Source organism: Lacerta agilis, chromosome 6, assembly GCF_009819535.1.
Source record: "Lacerta agilis isolate rLacAgi1 chromosome 6, rLacAgi1.pri, whole genome shotgun sequence".
Taxonomy (NCBI): Eukaryota; Metazoa; Chordata; class Lepidosauria; order Squamata; family Lacertidae; genus Lacerta; species Lacerta agilis.
The window spans coordinates 76,593,835-76,619,261 of NC_046317.1; the positions used below are offsets into that span (position 1 = coordinate 76,593,835).

Genomic DNA, 25,427 nt, shown 5'->3' on the forward strand with positions numbered 1-25,427 from the left:
TTTGTGGTGACATGGTGTCATGCTTGAAAACCAGCATCTTTCATGCAAAGGCTTTCCCTTGTAAAGGGGGTTAACAGAGCTCTGGGACACAGACAGCACATGCAACTTCCTTAGCCTGTGCCTAAAAAATGGATGCTCACCACTTTTGAAAATGCATCCTGTAAGTCTGTCGATCCAAGGTTCAAATCAAATGTCCTATAACCACTCATTAGAAACTTAAAGAAACACCCCAAAGAATATCCTGCTTTTTCTGTAGTTTGCTACAATCAAATAAATATTTATGCCCGGCTGATCAAATACCTGCGTGGATTTTGAAAAATAAGGAAATATGCTGCTACATACAAGGAAAGCGGAAGTTACCAGGAAGCAATGTGTCTCAGAATCAGCTCTACCGACCTACCAAATATTTGCTGCTAGCAAAACCTGAGAAAGTCACGTCTCAAGCACATCACCACAAAACCACACAGAGTGAAGCAATGTCTTCTTTAGCATGAAGAAGGGGGCCCTGACAAGCCACAGGCTCCATGGCAAACCACTTTTCAAAATACAGAACAACCACCTTATCCAACTACTGTATTACTTGTTCAATCATCATATAGAGAGAGAGCAGGGCTGTGAAGCCTCTGGCCTGGGAGTCTTAACTAGGTTTGCCAGTGTCCTCCTGGCTCTCACTGCTGGGCAAATAACTCAAAGGCACAAATTACAAGGTACAACAGGTACCTAGGAAGTACAGATACATGGATAAATGCAACCTAAGACAGTGATCCAGCTAGCGACATGCCTCCCTAACTCTGACAGCTGCTTCAGGATACCATGGTCGATGCTGTTTAGTGATTGTCCTTATTATTAATTTATTTATTTTTACTGTCAGGTAAGTGTGAGGTCCTTAGATGAGGCCCGTGAGGTATTTTATTGCCTTATGCGCCAAAATAAGTTAAATGCCGTTGGAAAAGATGTATGGGTTGAGGGGGGGGGGAGAGTGCCATTTTTTTTTTTTTTTTTGCTTCTTTAGGGTGGCTGTGCTCTACTTCTCAAGAGGACAGCCAAGTGCCATAAGTCATTCTGATGAAGATGGAAAGGGTTTTTTCCTCTCATGAAAAATGGTATCTGAAGAAGTGTGCATGCACACGAAAGCTCATACCAAGAACAAACACAGTTGGTCTCTAAGGTGCTACTGAAAAGAATTTTCTATTTTGTTTCGACTACGGCAGACCAACACGGCTACCCACCTGTAAATGAAAAATGTACTGTATGTATTGTAACGCAATCGTGGGCGTAGCCAGAATTTTTATAAAAAAATTTTTAGGGGACCGCAGTCCCAGCTCATAAGCTGAACAGAAGCGATACGAAAGGAGAAGGGAACAGGGAGGGAAGAGGAATGTCCGCGCCGCCCTTTCCCGGGAATCCACATGCAACTCTCTCTCTCGTCATCGTTTCCCAGCGCAGCAGCGGAACAAGGCGACACGTTTCGGAAGGGCGGCTGTGACGTCAAGCGCCGACCACGCAACGGTGACGCCGCTGCCAGGAAACCCGCGCGCCTCACTCTCTCGATACTCACCCCGCCCTTTTGCCATGGATACGCCTCGTCCGCAGCCCAGAGAGGCGTAAGCGAGAACCCGGAAGTGTGCTGAGGCCGGTTTACCCCCCGGCTCTCTATGGTGCGGGGTGAGGGTGGGGGTGAGGGTGTGTGTGGTGAAGTAATAGTTTTCCCTCCCCAGTTAAGATCCGGGAGGGAGAAGAAAGCGAGGAAATGGCGGAAATGGAGTGAGTGGGTTCTCCTTGCGGAGGGGGAGGGGGGAAAGCGCGCCCCGTGAGGGAGGCTGGCAGGCGCGTCCGCGGGGAAATCCCCGGCAGGCCGAGGCGGGAGGAATAGAGGCCCCGGTTGCCAGGGCGATGCGGGCGAGAGGGAACGTGGGGAGGCGAGGCCGGGCCGGGCGAGGCAGGCGCTCAACGGGGCAGAGGGGAAAAGAGCCACGGCAGGCGCTGCCCTGCCCCTCAGCGGGTGCCCTCATGAACCTGCTCGCCCTAGGGGCACGCGCCTCTGAGCATGTGCAGAGCGCCTTGGGGTCAAAATCCCCCATCCCCACCCTGGGGGACGTGCGGTTCGCACCCTTGTTTTCGTCTGCCTCAGCCATCTGTCCTGAACCAGCCGCGTTGCCAGTTAGATTGAGGATGTTGGGCTACAAGCCAGGAAGCCATGGTTCAAATCCTTGCTCCGTCTGAAAAATACATTGGGTGACCTGAGGAGAATCCCTGGCCCAGTTCACACATAGGCCATTTGCCCTAACTGGGGGATCATCCGGACTGCTGTTCGTGCCGCAGTTTCTAGGTGCAGCTTGTAGGCATGGGGTCAGGGTGGGTTTCTTTTTCTTTTCTTGACTCTCCACTTTCTCCAGGAAAACTCAGGCCTCATCCAGACTTCCTTTTGTGCTGTGTTTCTAGACACAGGGGCCAGCTTTAAAGAGCCCTATCTTGGAGTGCTTTTTTGTTTTTTTGCCTTGGTGCATGAGAAAACCTGCTCTGTACCCCAGAATGGGAGGAAATGGTCATCCTCAGTTTTTTATGGGGAAAGCAATAGGACAAAAACAGAACCACCATTTGGACCCATGCCTACAAAGCACTGACCTATGCATAGAAATTATGGCAGAAACAAGTGTGGATGCTATGGTTTGGTGTGAAATCATGTGGGTTACCAGGGGATTGTGGCTGCTGGACATTCTGCTGCCACACTGTGCAAGGCTAAACCATGGTTTGGCATAGTGTTGCATCCTGAACTCAGGCTTATGACCATGCCTAGTATGCTGAGAACTGCCTTTGGTTGCAGCTTGTGATTTGTCTGGAGTGAGACAAACAACAAGGCAAGGTTCAGACATATACCTAAGCCACCTCATGAGTAGCTCAGCAGCAGTAGAACCAGAGGAGGAGCAGGGCCTGTATTTTGACTCCAGGAATCTGCTTATTTGTGTGAAAACATGGTTTGGCCCAGGGTTATGTCTGAACCAGTTTATAGTATCAGCCTAGTCTACAGAGGTGTTCTGGGGATGGAAAATTGGGGAGGTAGGGGAGAATTGTACATGCCACATTGAGCACCTTGGAGATAAAAATGTAAAATAAATCAACATTATATTGCTATCTCATCCTTTAGAATTTACGGCAGCATACAAAGTCCTCCTCTCCCTTTATCTGTTGTCCAAAAGTAAAATCTACCTTGGGCAGTATGCTCCCATGCATTTAAGAAATGCCTTTTATTCTTTTGTTGACAACCTGAATGCTTGCACACAAATAGCTCATAAAAGTGCTTTTAAGTGTTGCATATGAATACACACCTGAGTCAGCATATAGGGGCCCTGGGGGTATTACCAGCTCAAGTTCCAGATGTTGGTACATGTCATTTGAGAAATCAAATCACTGATGCCAGATAAACTGATCCACAATCAAGGACATATTTCTCTTCTTCACTTCCTCTTGTGCAAGGATTTATCTGAAGTTCTTTTCCATAATAGCTTAGTATCTCAGGGTGGGTGCAAATCATATAGCTAACCACTGCCAGTCAGCACTTTCCTTTCAGCTAAGATTTGCAAGTGTGTGAGAATTGGGGTGATTAAGCAAGATAATTAAGTGTGGATGCCTGTCCCTTCTCCCTTCCCAACAAATCAAACCACCTACAGACTTCTAGAAATCAGAGTTGGTTGTGCTCAGCACATGGCATGTCTACCAGTAGGCAGTACTTGCCAAGTTGCTAGGCTGAAAAAGAGCTATTACTGCCTTGCTTCTTTTCAGCCTCAGCAAAGCCCCTAGAATTGGTTTGGGGCTATCTTAGACTGGAAGGGAGAGGATGTTTGTTTGTTTGCTTGCTTCCTTCCTATTTAAGCAAATCATCTGCTCAAAAGGATGGGCACATTAGGTACATTGCAGTATGGCCCAACACATTTACAGGGAGAGCTGGCTGCTGACTGCAGGAATATGGAGCTCCCGTTGCTTGGTCCCAGCTCCTGCTCACCTAGCAGTTCGAAAGCACATCAAAGTGCAAGTATATAGGTACCGCTCCGGCAGGAAGGTAAACGGCATTTCCGTGCGCTGCTCTGGTTCGCCAGAAGCAGCTTAGTCATGCTGGCCACATGACCCGGAAGCTGTACGCCGGCTCCCTCGGCCAGTAACGCGAGATGAGCGCTGCAACCCCAGAGTCGGACATGACTGGACCTAATGGTCAGGGGTCCCTTTATCTTTACCTTAGGATGAGGGGCAACTTGTGGACCTAGTTCACACTCTGATGCACTTCACAACTGTTTCACAAAGAAGTGATTAAGGGAAGAATCCTACATACAGCATGCTGGTATAAATTGAGCTGGCATAAAGTACAGTGGTACCTCTGGTTACAAACGCTTTAGGTTATGAGCTCCGCTAACCCGGAAGTAGCTGCTCCTGGTTGTGAACTTTGCCCCAGGATGCCAACGGAAATCGTAGGCCAGAGGCACGTGCACAGCAGGAGCCCCTATTAGCGAAAGCGCCCCTCAGGATAAGATCAGTTTCAGCTTAAGTTTGTAACCAGAGGTACCACTGTACACCAGATCCAAGCTCCATTTAGGAGCAGGGCCATTGCTGGCTGAGCTGGCCTAAGTCTGGCAGATGGAAAACAAGCCTATAAAATAGTGTTTGAGTTACTCCACTCTTTTTGTTGGCTTAACTGGGTTTCTGGCTTAACTGGGGGCTGGGTTGCCATGTCATGTGACTAAATTAAACAGGCATAGGATCCAGCCTGTCACCCCTCTTTGGTCCCACCCGTGCCACATTCCCAAGTATTTCTTTTTCACCCCAAAGTTGTGTCCTTCAGGTTGTGGCTGGAGGGTGAGCAAAGCCATTACTAAGAATCTTTGGGGAAAGTGTGGACATCTCATAAGAATTTGTTGGCATATGGCAGGTTGGCATATGAGTTTGGGCATGAAAAAGAGGAGGAGGTGGCGGATTAGAGGCTTGATAGTTTAGCAGAAAGGTACAAATGTAGGATTTGAATGTCTGCCAAGCTTTGGAAGGTTCTTCCTGCCCCACATGCCACCCTCAGCACGTGCCCGTCCCCCACTGCTCCAGCAAAGCTTCACCAAGCTGCCAGAATAATGCTTCACCTGATGTGATGTGGGCACCATAAATCATTCTCAATTTTCTTTGAAAGTGGGCCTAGAGATGCCTCAGGGCTCTGCTTGCAAACCTCAGAGAAGTCTTGGGTGAGATCAGTTTTGTAAATTTATTTTTAGTTATGCATTTTCAGCATACATTATACATACCTTTTCCCATCCTATCAAATCTAATACAGACATCCCAACCTATCTTTCATTGACATCCTATTACAGATTCATTAGTTTGCTATATCTCCATGGGTTATCTATTCTTTTCTCTTTTCATTCATGATCCTTTATTTTGTCTGCTGCTGATCACAAATTCATCCCTGCTTGTAGATTTATCTTAGTACCACTTCGTTTTAAATACCCTTCAAATTGTTCCCACTTGCTTTTCACTATCTTTCCATCTATATTTATTATTTTGGCCGTCATACTTGCTAGTTCGACATATTATATTAGTTTAAGCAGCCATTGATCCTTTGTTGGAATAGCCTTCTCGCTCCACATTTTTGCGTATAATATTCTTGCAGCTGCTGTTGCATAAAGAAATAAGTTTTTAACTTGGTTTGGTATTTCCAAACTATTGCTAACAGGTATGCTTCTGGGTTTTTTCGGGAAAGTGCACTTAAGCAACTTTTTTAGTTTGTTATATATAATTTCCCATAATTTCCCCCCACAAATTTGCATTGCCACCACATGTGAATTAAGGAGCCCTCTGTATGTGAACATTTCCAACATAAATTTGATCCTCTTTTGTACATTTTATACTCTGTCCTAACCCCGCTCATCCTGGTGGCTCTTCCTCTAAGATTGATGCCTTAGTCTTACAGTCACCTTTGAGCCGTTGCTTAATGACATTGCATTTTATATCATTTCCTCTTTTTCTGATGTTCAGATTGTGAGTATTGTTGCTTAAGTAGCCAAAGTAGCACTACCCCTGCACAAGAAGGTTTGGAGGAACCCCAAAGTGAGCTGAAGTATATTTCTTTTAAAGGAAGAGAAATTATAAAGGGGGGAACCTCCAAGATACCCCAGTGAGTTTTAGGTGTGCTAAAATTCTGACTGACTATTGGGGGTAAAATTCCCTGGAAAAGCAGTGGTGGGGAAGGAGAAATGAAACATAGTGGCTAGAATCTTAACAGCAGCACCTCACACTGCAGCATTTTGAAGCAGGTCATCTTTTATTAGTATTCGTCAAAAAACAGCACTAAATGTATTTTATTAAACATGAGCATTCTTTGTAAATACAGCAAAATAGCCTGAAACAGCAAGGGTAAACCAGAGTTCCCAGTCTTCAGAAGCAGGCTTTCAAACTGTAGAGATAATAAAAAAGGGAACAGCAGCTTTGTTTGGTTATTATTTATGGTTTATTTTATTTTTTCTCTCTGATGTTTATCCTGACTTTCTTCCCAAAGAAGCCCAGGGCAGCAGACAATACAAAACAATACAGTACAAAACAAAAGCAATACAAACAATATCAAAAGAATTAAAAACATTTAAACACGAGTCAGGTATCCCCCTTATATAACCCAAACAGCACAAAACACATGAAAGGAGGTATCAGCAGGCTTTGGGGAATGTCTCCCCAAGCTTTCAGAAGCACGAACTATATTTTAAAAATACCTATAAGCCACCCCCCAAAAAAGACGGGCATTTTTTATACTAAAAGTGGCAGTTGAACTCTTAGGCAAGCATGCTGTGCAACATAAACCTACTGTACTTCTTTGTTTCCTTAGCTTATTTGGTGGGTTTCTCTCTGAGAAAAGCTTGTGACATGCTGAGGTTTTGCATATAGTGGCTCAAGATATGACACCATAATTCCTGTTGTGAAATAAATTCACTTTGCCCTTTGCCCATCCCTACTCCAGCACAGTGGGCACAGAATGCTGATTAACTGTTGGATAGGTGGTAATGAAAAACAGGTGGGAGAAGAAGAGTGAGATGGCATATACTGGAAAAGGGCATGTTTGGCTGACTGGCACCTTGTACAGGAGTGCAATGTACTGCAACATTTTATTGCAGGTCACAGTTATTTTCACCTTTTATAGTTAAAAGCTTATGATACCCTGCAGTCCAGTTCCTCTTTTAATCCAGTACCTAATGCTAGAGTCCCTTTGTCATCATGTGCTACTATTTGTTTTTGCCATGTGCATGACAATATACCAAATACTCCTGTCTTGTTGAACACTTGAATATATGACTGCACCATAATAATTCAACATGTAATTTCCCCCTTCAGACTGATGGGTTTTTGCAGGTATATTCTGAAACATGCCACCGATGTAATAATATTGCATTAGTGATAGATTTACACTGGACTGTCCACAAACCATTCCACTTTATTGCTTGTTCTGCAATAATTCCCCAAGGTTATATTATTGCCATTTGGAGGGGCATTATTGTACTATAGTGCAGTAAAAGTGGAACAAAAAGTTATAGGATTTCAACAGGAAAGTATGGAAGCATGCACTGATTGGAAACAAAGCAGAATGTCCACCCCTAAACATTTGCTGGCCCAAAGCAGTATTGAAAGAGGAATCATATATAACCTCCCCAATACCATCATAAACACAAAACAACATGAATGCAGTATAAAAAGGATGTTTTGAGGAGCCCATTGTGTCTAGCAATAATTGCCCATTATTTCCATCTTGGCAAGAACTCGTATATATCTTCTGCTTCCTTGAGAACACCTCAGGTTCCCTTGAGGTCTTTCTGTGTTGTTTGGGTAGCACAAGACCACCCTCCCCTCCCAGTCATCATTATCACAAAGTGCACGATCCACATCTGCGCCCCCCGCCTGCGTCATCATCCAAGACTGTCACATTCTCAATTTCTCACCAACTTGGCCTAGTTCAGTGGTGTCCAAACTTTTTTCAAAGAGGGCCAGATTTGATGAAGTGAAGGGCCGTGAGGGCCAGCCAAAGTTGTTGACCTTTTTTTAGGGTTGAAGTTGTTGAGGTTTTTTGAGGATTTTACACCAGGAAATAAACTGCCACAGGGGCCAAATTAAACCGACCGGTGGGCTGCATTAGGCCCCCTGAAATGGACTTTGGACATGCCTGGCCTAGCTGCTTTAACTCACATTTGACAAGGCCTCTGACATTCTCAGCGGGCTTAGAGATTTATTTATTTATTTCATTTCTTAAATTTTTATATTGCCCTTCATCCGAAGATCTCAGGGCGGTTCACAGCATTAAAATACAGAAGAAAACCACAGAGTACATAATAAAAACAAGCCAATAACCTCTCCCCTTCCACAAACACATTTAAAAAGGACAAAGGCCTGGTTGAAGAGGAAGGCTTTTGCCTGGCACCTAAGATGTATAATGAAGATGCCAGACAAGCCTCCATGGGGAGGCATTCCACAAATGGGGGGCCATTTCAGAAAAGGCCTGTTCTCATGGTTCTTTCTTGTGTTGCCAGCCTCCTGTCCTCCCATGGGCCTTAGAGGATGGTTTATATGGGGAGAGGCAGTCTTTGAGGTATTGTGGTCCTGAGCCGTTTAAGATACTGGTTGCGTGAAGGTACCCTAAGGCATCTACCCTCTCACGAGGTTTAAGTCAAAGTATCAATGTGGTTGTCTCTTCCCTCTCAAAGAAGTAGAACAAGGTGCTTAGCTGCTCATTTATCACAATACTGCCATGTAATTGAAGCATTCTGGGACATCCCTTCCAACCAAACTTTTGCTTGCTTTCTGCTGTAACCTGCTTTCTGCAAATTGTGGGTGGTTTTTTTTGGGGGGGGGGGTTGCACCACACAGTGAAGATTTACATCCAAGGCTGGCAGATATATCCTCAGCTACAGGTTTTTTTTTGTATTTTTTAATGTCCTTCCTGCTTTTCCTCCCTAAATGCTGCCATGGTCCTCAGTTGCTGGACCTTGTGCAGTTGGGCTGAAGTCTTGCTCCATAAGGCACTAAATCTCTGGAAAATCACAGGCCTCCTGGGGCCCAGCTAGTTCTGGCTCTTTGCCCAGTTCTACCACTCCCCTCTTTGATTTGTGAATGCCCTTTTTTGTCCCTGTATAAACTTCCTCTTGGCAGCCTTTACTCTGTGCAGCAAAGCATTTACTGTAGCCTCTCTACTGGCTTTTGCCTGTTCTTGTTATGTTTTGCTTTGTGTCTTGCCTCAGCTGGCCCTTTCCTGATATCCTCAAACCCTGCTAACTAACTACTTTTCTTCCTGCACTTGCCTCCTTTTACTTATCATTTACTTTGCTGAAATACTGTACATTTTATCTCCATCAGCAGCTTTCCCCAAATCACCTCCCCACCCCTGTGGCGATCCAGCTCCTCCTCCTCTATGTCCAAAGGGACCTGAACACTAGCCAATCCCTGAAAGCTGCTGACTATTCATGAGCAGAGAGTCCTTTAAAAAAACAACAACACACACACACACACCTCTTCCTTTGGCATCTTATCTTTAATTTCTTTTTTGTTTAGGTGGGCTCAGTGCTGCACAGCAGAAGATTTAAAGCAGCAAAACATGTCACCTCACATACCCGAGGCAACGTACACATATATAGGAATATGTACTTAATGAGCACTTTAGTTTCAGTGTAGCAGCTTACCGAATACTCTGTTGTGGCATCTGGCACATGTACATTCAGAACAGAAGTGCAGGAGAATAGGGTCTCTGAAAGGTGCTCATATTTCACACTTTGGGAGGGGATAACAGAAAAAAATACTTTATTCAGTGAACATTTACTGTGTACTAAATCATTGGTGGGGTGGGAGTAATTTAGAGGTGGTGCTTTGCATGTATAACATCCCAGGTTCACTCTTTGGCATCTCTTGTTAAAAGATTCAGGTGTCTGCAGCGGATGGGGAATGACCTCTTCCTGAAACCTCGGAGATCTGCTCCTCGTCCTCTGAAACTTCAACAGTGGACTAGATTGACAAAATGTCTATATCAGGCATAGGCAAACTCGGCCCTCCAGATGTTTTGGGACTACAACTCCCATCACCCCTGACCACTGGTCCTATTAGCCAGGGATGATGGGAGTTGTAATCCCAAAACATCTGGAGGGCAGAGTTTGCCTGTGCCTGGTCTATATCAGTGTTCTTCAACCTTGGCTCCTTGGGTATTACTGGACTACAAATCCGATCCAGCTGTGCCAGTGGTCCAAGATGATGGAAGTTGCAGCCCGGCAATATATGGGGGACTCATGGTTGCAGAATACTGGTCTGTGGTCTTAGGCAACATTGCATGTTCCTAACCTTGTTTTTAGTGCATGCAGCTGAGTGTAGGCAGTTCAGTATGTGGACCAGGATTAACACCATTTTGCCATATTTATTATATCAAGGATGGCTTAACTGAAAGCATAACTTGAAAACAAGAGTTTCTAGCTTTCAGTGAGTCATTCAGAAATGATGTCTGCTGGAGGAAAACCAGCTGAGTGTCTGCTCAGTCTGACCTGGGTGTGTTTTCTCTTACAGGTTCTCAAACGCTACCCATGAAGTGCTCAATGCCACCCTCCACACCACACTGGCGCTCACCACGAAGCTGGTGCTTCCTACGCCTGCCAAGCCTATCCTTCCAGTGCAAACTGGGGTGCAAGCTCAACAAGAGGAGCAGTCAAGCGGCATGACTATATTCTTTAGTCTTCTTGTATTAGGTGAATGTGCATCCAATACTTTCTGATCAGTTATTCTTGGCTGCTCCCTGGAGCAAATGCAGTTGGACAAGTGAAAACATAGGAACATGGGTAACCTAAACATCTTTGTTACCCAAGTCCCCTCTTTCACTGTTCACATGCCACGCCCACTTAGACTTCATTTACATGTTTCTTATTCCTATGAAGAATTGGTACCGGTATTATGTTTCTGATCCTTAAAAAACAAGCAAACTAGTCTGCTTCTGAGGGTCTGAAAATATTTCACATAGTACTTTCTTTTCTCCCCATCCCAATCACTAGCTTTATTTCAGTGTGGAACATTAGGAAACCTTTTTTGTTCCTTTGAGTTTTTGCATGTTTTTTATTTGCATGCTTATTTAGTGCATATGAACTGGGCGATTCTCTATGCGGATTGTTGTATTTACACAAGCCCATGAGAAATTAGGGACCTGTTAGGATGATCTGCCCTCAGAGGCTGATAGATTCGTTTAGTTTCCAAATGGCTTTGGGGAATTTTTCCAGATAATATGACTGGCTGTCTTGCTGAAGCCCTGGTTGATCTGTGGAATATATGGGTGCCCTATCCCACTTGATGGGAGACTTGTTAGTATATACCAGTGCTAACAGCAATGAAACAAGCTGGGATTCTGCTTGAATGCATGCTTTTCTGGGTACTGCAGGGCCCACAGTCATTTGTTCACTAGTATTCATGCCGTCGCAGAAGAAGAATAGCTCTGTTAGCAGCAACAAATGTCTCACAAAGTAGTGAGCAAATCTTTTGAGTTCTGAAGAGCTCTTCAGGCTTGGTGCTAAGCAGAAGGGAGTGAGAGGGCTGGACAAGATGCTGCTGCTCTAAAGCAGCGACAAGAGAACCCAAGGCCCTCCAAATGTTGCTGGACTACATCTCCCACTGTCGCTGATCATTGGCTCTGCTGGTGGGGCTGATGAGAGTTGGAGTCCTGCAACATCTGCAGGGCATGCAGAAGGCGTTTGGCAAATTTAATTGCAGTAGATTGAGATAGTATTGCCCAACTGGCATTTTCTGCTCTCCAACGTCATGTACCTTTCTGTGTTGATGGTGATAACATATTTGTACTAGGCTTTAGAGGAACCTGCCATAGGCTAGGTTCAACTATTTATCCATCACACCCAGTATTGTCTACTTCAGCAACAGTTCTCTAGGGTACCTAGCTGGACTTGAGCAGAACACCTGCTACCTGATCTTTTTAACTAGAGATACCAAGGGCAGAACGTGGGGCCTTCTGCATGCACACCATGTGTTCTGCCACTGAGTTGTGGTCTCTTAGGGCAAGGGTTGCCTATGAAGTTGCAAGGCCACATTTGGCCTGGGGACAGACTTCCCCACCCCTGCTTTATGCAGCTCCCATGCTCAAAGGTAGTTTCCTGCTAGACACCTGTCACTTGGTGGGAATACTGGGGCGTAGGGAACTGCTGCTTTCGTACCTTGTTTGTGAGCTTCCTGGAGTTACTTTGTTGGCCAGGATGTTGGATTAGATGAGCTGATTCTTCAGGACTCTTGTGTTCTTACATAGCATACCTGTGGAGATGGTTCTGTGTGCTCCACCTTGTGTGCTGGTTGGAGACTGGGAAAGGTTGGCACTTGGTGTGTGCATGCTGCAGGGAATGTCGCTCTCAAACAGAGCCATGTCAACTTCAGGTTGCTCCTTAATAATCACAAGTGTGCGTGCGTGTGCATGTCCTCTCCAAAAAAACAAAGCAAAACGTTGGACAGTTTTCCGTGATCTTTTAGACGTCTGCTGTAATAAGAATATGCACTTCATGTGAGAAAGTACAGGCTTGTTTGCAATACCATAGACGTTTTTTATAAACACGGGGAGGCAGATCCTATGTTAAAGTGCCAAGAGACTTTTTTAAGCAAAGCAAAAGAAGACAATAAAATTGAGATAGTTTTTATTCCAAATAAACGAACATTCCTTGTCTGTGCAAAACAGCCCCTTGTCTTCAGAGGAAACCGGCATCTGCCTTGCATCCAAGGCTAACTTGATGTTTAAGTAGTCATAAAAATGAAAGTTCCAAGCCAAAAGAAAGGGCAGAAGATAATGCAAATCAACGTCTAAACATCACAAAGAATTTAAAAGGTTTCTTTGGAGGGATGGAAGATTCTTTCCCTCCCCTTTCTAGCCATTGCTAGATCTGGACTGTATTAAAAACTGTCCTGGAAGCAGCCAGTACTGTGAGTGCCATCTACCTACCCACCCCAACCCCAATAGTTGTTTTGTGCCATTAGCTGTCCAGCTGCTACAACCGTAACAACAGAACCATAACTAGCTGGCACAAAATAAACACGTGGGCTGGGGAGTCTGCAAAGGCTGGCTTGGTGGACTAGCCAGCCATTGATTTATTTTTTTACGGTTGCCACCAGCCTTCTGCTCTCCTCAGAATCCCCTTGAAGTGGACAGAGGGACTAGCAGAGAGACTTTCATTTGCACTGAGGTATGAAGACGTTAAAAAGCAGCAAGAGCCTCTCATTCTGCTCGGACAAGACTGCTCCTCCTAATACCTGCTCCAAACCACAACACAACTGAGAGATTTGGGGGAACGGATCTGAGCACTCCCATGTATCCCACTTATCAGCCCTGTTTAGGAAAGTTTTAAATCTGTGATAGTTTAATGTATTTTAATATTTGTTGGAAGCCACCAAGAGTGGCTGGGGAGACCCAGCCAGATGGGCGGGGTACAAATAAATTATGATCACCACCACCACCACCACCACCATCATCAGAGTAGCAGTCTTCAATATTTTCAGCCCTGGGACCCCTTTCACCCAAATCTATATTTGGGGACCCATTTCTAATGCTTTATTTCTATCCATCTACCTGTAACCTGGTTGTGGGTCCTGAACCACCATTTGCAGACCAATGCACTAGAGGGCCAGTTGTCCTTGTCCAGCTTGTAAATGCCAGATACTAGATTTGGACAGTCCACCACAGCAATGGCACTTCTGCGGCACTGATAGGGATAGTATCAAGAGGTTCTCGGCCTTTTGACTAAGATCAAGTGTAGCATCTGTTCTTACCAGTTTAATATCTGAGTATGTTTTACCTGTAAGGTAAATTCTACTGAAATCCATTGGATTAATGGCCATGTAAAAACAGCTGGCATCCTAAGGTATGTTATTTTACAGAAGACAGTGGAAAGGAAATTCCCCTGATTCCCCTGCAGTCACCTCTGCCTCCTGAGAATCTTGGGAGAGTCGGGATGTCTTCTTAAGCAATGTGAGATGAAGATAATTGGCCAAAATTGGGCTGGCTCCTAAGAAAAGTTAACTGAAGGAAGTTCATAGAAGGAGTATTTCCTTTTCCCATCTCCCTGAAGAGCTCCCCCACCTTATTCCAAATTGTTTAGTGGAGCTCTCCTGACTCTCCAGTGAGGCTTTTGGGGGCACACAGGTGGCTGCAAGAGGAGAAGAGAAACATGCCTTCTGCAAGCTTCTTCGTTTATCTTAAGATTTGTGCCAATGTGTTTAGAATCAGGACTTTTTAGGGCACTTGGGTCTCGAAAGCCCTGTTACGCATGTGCACTGTCATGCATGGTTCTTTGTAATCAAGTCATCAAGAATGATTCTATCCACCTGGGGGATACTGAAGGAGATTTTCTTAAAAATAAAAAAACGCACAGCACTGTAAAACCTACTATTTCATCTTTTATTGAACTTGTCCCTGTTCTGGCAATATTTGATATTTCTCAACTCCTTCGCTGCTACTTCTTTTTTTGGCTTTGCATTTCTTTCAATTGCAAAAGAGAATCGCGCAATTCGTTTGAATCAGCTGCTGTTCCTAAATGTTGTTTTGTTTCCCTGCCAGGTATCTGCATCATATTGGTGCATTTATTGATAAGATTCAGGCTGCATTTCATGCCAGAGAGTGTTGCTGTTGTTTCTTTAGGTGAGTAACTCATAACAATGAGGAAAAGCCTCTTGCCTACTTATTAATTGTTCAGATAAAACACACCCTTTCTTTCCAGTGCTCATTCCGATTCAGTGAAACAAACGTGCTGTAAGAGGGAGAAGGGACAGTGCAGAGAACGAACCAGGTCTTGTCTGAGAGCTAATCTAGTTCACGGGGGAACCTGTTCTTTCCAGACCCAATCATTGCTGTGCTTGGGGGAATTTGTTTATTTATTGTTTATTGCATTTATATCTCACCATTTATCTCTAAGGAGCTCAAGGTGGTGCACATGGTTCCCCCCCTTTAATCTCCACACAACCCTGTGAGGTAGGTTAGGCTGAGAGGCAGTGACTGGCCCAAGGTCACTCAGCAAGCTTTATGTTGAGTGGAGATTTGAACCCTGGTCTCCCAGGTCCGTAGCTTGGTGGGAGAGCATCTGCTTTGCATGCAGAAGGTCTCGGGTTCAATCCCCGGCATCCCCAGGTTGGCCTAGGAGAGCGTTTTGCCTGAAACCATGGAGAGCACCTGCCAGACGATACCGAGCTAGATGGACCAATAGCCTGACCTGGTATAAGTCAGTTTCCATGTTCCTAATGGCAGCCATAGCAGCAGGCATGCAGCCATCTGCTTTTTTCATGGACTCTGTGTCAACAGCCAGGGAGATGCTTATCATAAGGATTTGAGCAGCTGGAGAAAATTCAGAGGCACCAACCGGGTTGTGTGAAGTCTGATGAATTAGATCATTATTTAAAAATACACAAAAGCAGAGAAGGCAGAATTTACAGACAGGGGCACAGAGTTCTTATAAACAAGACCCAGTATCATTAAGTTAAGAATTTTTGGTGTGAAGAGCTCATAAGGTGCTTCTTCGCTTGCTTTTTTTTTTAGGTTTCCTTGATTTTGGAGAGAACTTTCACCCCCAGTTTAATAGTGTCCTGTGGCAGGAGTTGGCCTAGATATAGCCAGTGCTTCTCTCTCGCTTTCAGAAGCAGATGCACTGTGTGTAGCTCTGCAGATTTCACAGTTCACTGTGGGCAGATGCATGGAGGTTATGCTTGACTTGTTAGTGTATACAAAATATTGCTCAGCTGAAGGTCTTGGAAGAGGTATGGAATCGAAGAAGCATTCTGCAACTGTCTCCAAACGTTTAACTGACAGTTAGCAAAAGACGATAAATGATAGGCAATAGCAAAGTAGGCTATTGTAACAGAACACGAGAAGGAGTCCTGCAGGGAAAAGAGATTGGGAATAATAGACATAGATCTGGTATGGTGGTGTGTAACACTAAACTGTGGTTTAGTTTTACATGAATGAGCCTTGGACTCGTGTGCTCACTCCTCTGGTACAATTGTGAAGAGGAGATCAAAAGCCTCCTCTTAGTTTCAACTAACTTAGGTTTATTTTTATGTCAGTCTCCAGATTGTGCTCGATCTTAGCTATGGCTTAACCCAGGGGTCAGCAAACCTTTTCAGCAGGGGGCCGGTCCACTGCCCCTCAGACCTTGTGGGTTGGAGTACCTGCTGCTGGTACTCAAATTCCTTCATGGTGAGGGCGGTGGCAGCGATGGCACTGGCCGGCCTCTCACTGGGTGGCATCGGCGACCTCTGGCGCAGCCAGGACCACCCGGCAGGCAGGAAGGGAGAGCAGCCAGGGTGCCCGGCAGGATCTGCTGCTGTGTATCGGCGGCGGCTCAGCAAATGAGAGGCCGCATTGGAGCTTGCCTCAGCATGGCGCGAAAACTGATTGCTCAGTCCCTGTGCTGTGCTGAGGTGGGCTCCAGCATGGCTTTTCATTTGTTGAGCTGCTGCGCAGCCGCCGCCCACCCATTAGCCAGGGCCTCACACAGCTTTGCAGGTGATTGGCCGCGGCTGGCGTCCACCTTTGCTCGCACTTCTAAGTAGGAGGGAGGGAGGAGGTGCCACCGCGGTGCATGAGAGGAAGGGGGGAAATGGCAGCGCAAGGAAAAAATGGCTGAAAAAAAGGGGGGGAGAACAGAACCCCACGGCCCACACTGATCCATTGACCGTTTGTGGGCCAGATTCTGAAGGCAATTGGGCCGGATCCGGCCTGCGGACCGTAGTTTGGTGACCCCTAGCTTAACCAAAGAAGACAGGATTGTAAACCACAGTTTGATCTAACTACAGTTAACGCGGGCCACAGTTTGGTCAGGTTTCAACATAATAGCTGTCTCCCCATCGTGAGTGTCTTGAAGGGGATGGAAAAGGCATAGCTGTCAACCTTTCCCTTTTTTGCGGGAAATTCGCTTATTATAGCAGTGGGGAACAGCAGGGAGGGTGACAGCTATGGGAAAAGCAAGTGGGAGTGCTTCACCTTGAAGTCTGTTCAGGTGTTTTGCATTTTGTCCAAATGAGGCTATAGTGGATTTTATGTTGCACGAGGAAGTCAAGTTTTGTTTACATTGTCAATTGAAAGCAGAAGAGAGCGATGGCTTTTCCTTCAAGTCTTGTGAGGAACAATTGAGGGAGTTGGATATGTTTATCCTGGATAAAATGAGACTGAGAGGAGATAGTGTAGCCATTGTCAAATATCCAAAGGGCTGTCATATGAAAGATGGAGCAAGCTTGTTTTCTCCTGTTCTGGAGGGTAGGACCCATACCCATGGCTTTAAGTTACAAGAATGGAGATTCCAACGAAACATCAGAAAGAATTTTCTGACGATAAGAGCTCTTCAACAGTGGAACAGACTACCTTGGGAGGTTGTGGGCTTTTCTTCTTGGGATGTTTTAAAGCAGTGGTTGGATGGCCATCTGTCATGGATGCTTTTGTTGGGATTCCTGCATTGCAGGGGGTTGGACTAAAGGACCCCCAGGGTCCCTTCCAACTCTACAATTCTATGATTCACCCAAGCTGAAAATTGGAAGATTTATCCGAGATGGAAAGCTATTTTTAGGGAAATCTGGTAGCTAAAAGCATGAACTCTGCACTGCAAGTCCCTTACATCCCTTAAATCTTAGACCAGTCATGAACTCACCAGTTGTGGTCTTTAGTGCAGGTGTCTCCAACCATCAGGTGATGTTGTATTGCAGCTCTCATCATCCCTGACCATTGGCCATGCTGGCTGAAGATGATGGGAGTTTGCATCCAAATCATTTGAAGGATACAGGTTTGGGGATGGTTCTCTTGCCTATCTTTCAGCAGCAGCTCATTTCCATCTTTAGCATGGTTAAATAGCTACGTTACCACTAGTCTGCCTTAAGGTTTGTTAAGTATTGTTGAGCTAATGTAGATAAATAGTCACTAAATAACTAGCCCTTCTTTTAACTGCAATTATTAGCTGTTCTTCTTAAGATTGCTCTTTTCTGTTCTTATGTTGCATTGTTAAGTTGTAAGCCTTTGGCAAGGAATGCTTTTTCATGGAGCTATTCTACAGGGCCCAGTATAGTTTTAAGCTCTTTATAAATAATCAAGGTCATAGTGCTGCTTCTTATTAATATGTAAGTAATTCTGATAAGCTTTGAGTCCTTTGGAATTAAGTACTACATAAAGACCATGTATTAATTATCATGATGCTACTAAAACATTGCATGCCATTGAGGAGCTGCCATCAAGACAACGCCAAACTGAGAATACAAATGCCAGGAGAAAGGAACAAAGAAACACAGAAGCTGACTAAGGGAACGATATGTCCTGTGAAGCACATCCAACTTGAACTGAGGAACACGTTCGAGACATTATCTGAAGAAGAGGGAGATTAGATGCTGAGTTGGACCTGGAACAAATGACAAAAGCCTTAGGATAAATATGACTTTAGCAGTGGCTGTGGGTAGAATAAAAACAGGACGAGCCATGAGCCACTTAGGAAAGAACAATAATATAAGGGCGTGCTGTTTTGGAAATGCCATTAAAGTATGAACAGAGAGAGAGAGAGAAAGTACAAGCAAAGAGACCATAAAATATTGCAGCAGGAAGAAGAGTTAGTTCACTTGTGATGGTAAAACCTAGAGGTGTGGAGGCTGTGGTGAGATCACTGTTGAAAAAGGCATTATTGGATCCCATTGCCCTAGATAATTCTCAGACTGTGTCCAGTGTTCTTTTCTTGATTAAGGTAAAGGGTAAAGGGACACCTGACCATTAGGTCCAGACCAGTCGTGGACGACCCTGGGGTTGTTGCGCTCATCTCGCTTTATTGGCTGAGGGAGCCAGCGTACAGCTTCCGGGTCATGTGGCCGCATGACTAAGCCGCTTCTGGCAAACCAGAGCAGCGCACGGAAACACCGTTTACCTTCCCGCCAGAGTGGTACCTATTTATCTACTTGCACTTTGACGTGTTTTCGAACTGCTAGGTTGGCAGGAGCAGGGACTGAGCAACGGGAGCTCACCCCATCACGGGGATTTGAACTGCCGACCTTCTGATCGACAAGCCCTAGGCTCTGTGGTTTAACCCACAGCGCCACCCGTGTCCCTGATTAAGGTCATAGAATGTGGCAAACAACCTCTTGCCTTTCTTGGATGAAGCTCACTATCTGAATTCTTTCCTATATGAGTTCAGGCCTGATTCTGGTTGGTTTAGGACTGACCAGGTGAAAGCTCTATGCAGGAACTGGACAGGGGAAGCACATGCCTGTTGGTTCTGCTGAACCTCTCATTGGCATATGATACCATCAGCCACATTATCCTTCAGGAGCTGTCCTCAAGGGGGAGGGATGTAGCTCAGTTGGTAGAGCACGTGGGCTGAATCCAAAAAGATTCAATTCCTGGCATCTTCAGATAGGGCCGTGAAAGATTCTTTTCTGAAACTTTGGAGAGCCCCTGCCAGCATTTAGACTTGCAGGATGTAAGCCCTGAGATCTACCAACTGGGAGCAGGTACAAAAGAAATGTACATAGAATTAAGGGATTCTGAGCCCATGAATATGTTGTGAGTACCAGAACTGAGCTGAGCTCATTGTCCTTCATCATAAGGGGAAAAAATGGTTACTGCCCCCTGGCTGTCATCCTTTTCTTTCTTTCTTTCTTTCTTTCTTTCTTTCTTTCTGCAGCAAAAAAGTATTTTTGGGGAGTGGGGCAGATTAATTTGTTTTTTTAAAAAATTGGAAGTCATAAATCCTATAGGAAATCACCCAGAGATCTTCCAATAGATCTCTTATCTGCTTCCTGCCTGCCCTTGATGTAGATAGTACTGGAAAAGCAGAAGTGGTTAGCAGAAGTGCTTTCACTATGACATGAAATGCACCTGCTAACTTTGGACTCAAAATGAAAGAGCTTGTTTCGGATCATATTTGGCACAAAAATAAAGAAACCAGATCTATCCATTAAAGCTTTACTAATCTACCTCTGAAATGGTTCAGGCTGACTTTTCTAATTGTTTATTACAAAACTGAGATGTGCCTAGGGGCTGTCAGGAGCTGTCCTACTCACAAGCAGAACCTTGGCAAAGACACATGCCCGACTGGCATGTTCCCTCCCTCCTGGGCGAATGTTCAGGAGTTTCAAAAGCATTCCTCAGCCCGAACATCACAGTGACTGCTGCCAGAAGACATCAGCACACTCACGGATCCGCAGAGGTTTGCGCAGTTGCGTAACAGAACTCAGCAACTCAGCATTTTTGCTAATCTACTTTATTTACATATAAACACACGGAGCACAGCAACATGGCTTCCTCTATCTCTAGCATCAGACAGCAAAGAGAAAGAACAAAGGACAATAGTCCCACTTCACAGAACACAGTAAGACAAACATCTTGTCTTCGTCATATCCCATTCCTGTGGAATCAAAACACGTACCCAGTCATGTGATAGATAACAAACCCATGACTGCACACGGGGAATGAATATCCAACAACCTCCCCTAATTCATGCACTGTGCTGCTGTCATCAGTGTAACTGCAACAACCATACAGATATCACACACACATTATACCTCTGTATCACCCGTTCCACCCTTGGAACTACCTGCAACTGGATTGGCCTTGGGCCTTACCATCTTGAACTTCTGACTAGTCTTGGCATCATAACCTTTCTGACTATCAGGAAGTCTCACACTTGGCTTTTTTGGGACTCGATCCCTAGCCTCGTTCCTCTTTGAGGAATTAGTGTTGGCATACATGGCCTCTGGACGTGGTCCAGCTTCCTTCTCCAAGGAAACAGTGTCTACCGTTACAACCTTTGGGCGTGGTTTCCGTCCCTTGTGGACAAACCCTGTAACCCTTTCAGGACTCCGGGTCCTGTATTGAGCCACAAACCACAGTGAAATCTGCAACAGCTGTGTTAGCAAACTCCTTAGCAAACCTGGTGAGCATTTCACCCTTTGTAGCTCCTGATCTGCGCATCTGGTGCATCTCCTCCACTATCAGTGGAACTCACCTCAGTGCACCTGCTTTTTATAACAGCAACAGACTTACTGTAGAAGTCTCCAGCAATGGGGTTGCCTAGGAAAACACACAGATTTCCTTCCCATTCTGCACTGCACTCAACATCCTTAGTGAGTAAAATCAGCTCAGTATGAGGCCTTAGTACTCTGTACATGCCAATAGATCTCTTATCCGCTTCCTGCCCGCCCTCGATGTAGATAGTACTGAGCCAGATAGACGAATGGTCAGATATGTTTTTGTTCCAGTTTTTATTGCTAAATGGAAAAGCAGAAGTGGTTAGCAGAAGTGCTTTCACTATGACATGCAATGTACCTGCTAACTTTGGACTCAAAATGAAAGAGCTTGTTTTGGATCATGTTTGGCACAAAAATAAAGAAACCAGATCTATCCATTAAAGCTTTACTAATCTACCTCTGAAATGGTTCAGGCTGACTTCTCTAATTGTTTATTACTGAGATGTCCTAGGAGCTGGGGCGGAGGGGCACCTTACCAGCTCTAGTCAATCTTGGGTGCCGCAACTATATTTTACTCTGGGGTAGTTGGTATTTGAAAGAGATACAGAAGTGCTTCCTTAAGGGTGTATGCTACTGAGCTTGCTCTGAGAACCTAATCTTTGTATCTTAAAATCTTACAGCTACTGCAAGATTATGAAGCATCTTCACTGTAGCGTAATGAGGGCTATTTCTGTCACTTGGGGAGTAAGGGATTGTCATCTTAAATCCAGATCAAACTCTGAGGCATTTGTGAATACGTTTGAAAAGTTCAGCAGCTGGATTCTGCTTACCCATTGGTTTGGCATGCTGGTGTAGCATTCCTGATTTCTGAGAGACTATGCCTTCAAAGTGTGAGAACATGTGCCATTGTAATTTTATTTATTTATTTGGGAGTTTTTTTTATCCTGCCATGTGCCATGTGGTCACAGGGTGGATCGCAATATATCAAAAAACATACAATGAGATACAACTCAAGAGCATCTGTTAATAAAAGCACAATTTAGGAATTCAGCACTGCAAATTAAGTATGCATATCCCATAAACAAGAACAGAAGACTGAATTTGCATCTAGTGGAAATAAATTAAAAAAATTGTCCAGTAGCACCTTAGAAACCAACTAAGTTTGTTCTGGGTATAAGCTTTGCATGCCCACAAAAGCTTATACCCTGAACAAACTTAGTTGGTCTCTAAGGTGCTACTGGACAATTTTTGAATTTTTATTTATTTATTTCGACTGCATCAGACCAACACGGCTACCTACCTGAATCTTGCATCTAGTTATAGAACAGACGTGACATACTCTGCTGAGTTTACTATCTTGATAGACAGTTATATGGAAGACGGGATGTAAGCAACTTGTAATTCTAAACAAAGGAGCACTTTGTTTAATTCCCCTGGTGTGAGAGCATCAGGTTCTCCTTTTTCTTATTAACTGTTATTTGCACGAATTTTCCTGGAAGTTCCTTCAGTAGGAATCTTACATTCATACTGATTGCAATCTCATTTGGAGGGAGGAATGCAATGATTACGTTTCGGGAAAGTTCCCCCCTCAATTTCCTCTGGAATCCTGTATGTTGTAACATTTTTAGTGTTGTACTTCAAAGCAGTTTACTTGTTGAAGAAGCGGGGTATGAGTTTTTCTTTTCCCTCCCTTTACTGGAAATTTGACTTCCGGGCCCAACCACTGTTTCACAATAAGGGTTGTTATGAACTCCCTCTGCCAAAGAGATCCAAATCTGCATGTCAGGAACACTACATTCTACGCTCAATATAAGTTATTTGGATGACCTTCAGGGGATAAAATTCATTGTCATTTAAGAGCTTGTTTTAGAAGCAGGTTTTTATTGTTATTATTTCTTTGTGCTACTGTTGTTTCTTCCTCCCAAACTCCTTACCATTGGTAACATTGCAAGGTAATCTGGTTATAATTTTGCTATCAACCTAAGAGGTCCACTTTAGGGTCAGCCTAGCATTAGGCAGAAGGAGGTGACTGCCTCAGGGGGCGGGTTTGTGGTGTATCCACATGGCCTATCCTTGGTCTCCATAATTAGCACGCTGCCTTAGGTGTGCTGGAAGATGCTATCTCATTTTGGGGGTTGCATTAAGTTTCAGCTGGCAGCACTAGTGGTGCACATGCTGGGGGCAGAGCCACCACCCCAACACCACCATCCCCACTACGTACCTGAGCTGGGTGTAGCTGGAGTTGCATAGCTCCACTGGCAGGAGTGTTAGATTGGATCTGTCGGGGCATGCACACAGCCCCAGCCTTGCCACCACCCATCATCTTCCATGTATGCAGCAGCGAAGCTAGTGTTGGAAAAACAGTTCCCCACCACATGGGCTACTGCTGGTTGCTAGTCCATTTGCCTTCTGTAAGTGGACTGGGGCTGTAGTGTTATGCTGTCCTTTTCCACAGGCAGCAAAATGTCTTGGGCTTACCCTGGTTCAACTGAATACACTTCCCCCCTGCCTTCAAGATATCCCATTGCAGTATTGCAGAAGGTGACCATTGAAGATCTCTATTCTAGTCAAAATGGTGGAAGTGCTAATCCAATTAGTCTCCTGTGCTTCTGCCCTCTTAAGCCTCCATCTGTGCAAATTTTTTCTAGCGCTCCGTAATGGTACAGTTACTACTGAATATTACTAGGGATGGTTCCTCATGAACCACATTGGTTTGGCACAGAAATAAAACCAACCGCTTCCCTCAGAATTTGTAAATTGCTGAGCTTATTTGCAAGCCAGTCCAAAGTCCCCATTGATATCAATGGGGATATTTGAAAGAGGCTGAAGCTTTGAATGTAGCTGGGGAGATGGGATAGCCTGGCAACCTTAACTCCATCCTAGAGCACGTGCATTGCATGCACAGGGTCCCAGTTTCAACCACTTAAAACCCAGTTAAAATGGTCAGGTATTAAGTGATGGATCAGAATCCTGCTTGAGATCCTAGGAGCACAAACACTGAGTTTGATGGGCAAAAGGCAGCTTCCTATGTTTCTAGACTAATTGAGGCAAGAAGTTACTCAGCGGTATTTGCTCCACACTGGCTGTTTTGGGACTGAATGGGGAAGTAAACTGAGAACTCTTCTCTAATTTGGCTTCCAATCTGAGCTGGAGAAGAACTGAGGGCCTTCTAATTCTTTCCTTTGTGATGAGCATTATTAAGCGCTCAGATCTTGTTTCTGAACCTCTGCCTTGTGAATTTTGCTGGTCTCTCTTTTTTAAAAAGCAACAACCACTTTTATGTGGTTGATGGAAAGTATTTAATTGATTTTACTGTTTTTTAATTTGGCTGGTTTTTATGTTTGCCTGAGGCAGAATTTGTGGTATGTTGGATTTGCACTTGGTCTCCTATCCACATACTGGTCTGTCCCAGGCTAAATGTGTTTTGGAGCAATTTGCAAAGCTTACAAAAGAAGTTGGTATCAGAACAGCTGGTATGTCAGTGTGTTTGTTTAGCAGCAGTTTTGAAAATTGGTTGAACAGGCTTAATGTAGCAGGTTCTATTTGACAGATGAATGCGTAATACATAAGAGATTAAAGTAAAATGTGTATGGGGAACGAAAGCATTAATTATGAACAGTTACAGAAAATGTGTCACTCTTGAGATTTCAAGCAATCGGCTATGTTATGACATTTCCCACAGTTCACTCAGTGCAGAAGTGATACATCAAACATAGTTTGGAACAAGTCATCTCTCGTTTTGCTTATCGATAAAAGCTTGCCAGCTAGCCTAGGCAGAAGATGACATGGCTAAATTCAGATACCTTCCTATCAGTTGCTTAATCTTAACCCATTAGCTGTTTAAGCAATATTCTTGGTTTCTCCTGTGGATTTGCTTTCTATCACATCCTTCCTGCTGGCTAAGAGATTCCACCCATAAGCTCACCTGTCCCATTTTACATGTATACCTTTGTAGCTTTCCATGGAAATGCCTGCAGGGCATCATGTTCTTTGCTTAGGAAACTCTTCAGTTGGAAGCTCTCTGATTTCATAAGACTTCTTAATTAAAAAAAAAAGCAAACTCTTCTCAGCACTGTGGGTTGTGGGAAATGGATTGAGCTGTTCGACACAGCCTGTCAAGTTTGGAAATGTAGGTCTTCTCTTCCAGCCCATGAAATGCAAATGTGACCAAAGCCTTGTTAACAGTTTTTTAAAACAAAGTAAGCATAGCCTGTTTTAAGTTTGCAGGAAAGCTTGCCTACAATTCTGAACTGAAGGGATAGTTGTCAATCCCCACACTGGACAATAGGTTCTTGCACCACAGGGGGTTGGGGCTAGATGACCCTCAGGGGTCCCTTCTGTTTCCAAGATTTTATGAATATCTGGGAAGTGACAGATTGGATAAGGCTCAGTTGACACTGTTCCATTTGATTGATTCGTTTTGGTTTTATGTTCCTTGGAGGAAGGGTGACTTTGCTGGAATTAGTGAGAGTCAGCTCCGC

General features: G+C 44.6%; 1 protein-coding gene and 1 pseudogene across 1 annotated transcript in view; both read left to right on the forward strand.

The window, feature by feature from the left end:
• The first annotated feature begins 1,657 nt into the window (after positions 1-1,657).
• The window catches only part of SLC9A8 (solute carrier family 9 member A8), a 58,865-nt gene continuing 35,095 nt past the window's right edge, over positions 1,658-25,427 (forward strand). Inside the window, exons 1-3 of the mRNA XM_033153519.1 lie at positions 1,658-1,764; positions 10,555-10,733; positions 14,579-14,659. Coding sequence (XP_033009410.1) covers positions 1,751-1,764; positions 10,555-10,733; positions 14,579-14,659 — 274 coding nt within the window. The 5' untranslated portion in view covers positions 1,658-1,750. The remainder of the gene's footprint in view (positions 1,765-10,554; positions 10,734-14,578; positions 14,660-25,427) is intronic.
• On the forward strand, positions 13,743-13,846 carry LOC117049302 (annotated as a pseudogene).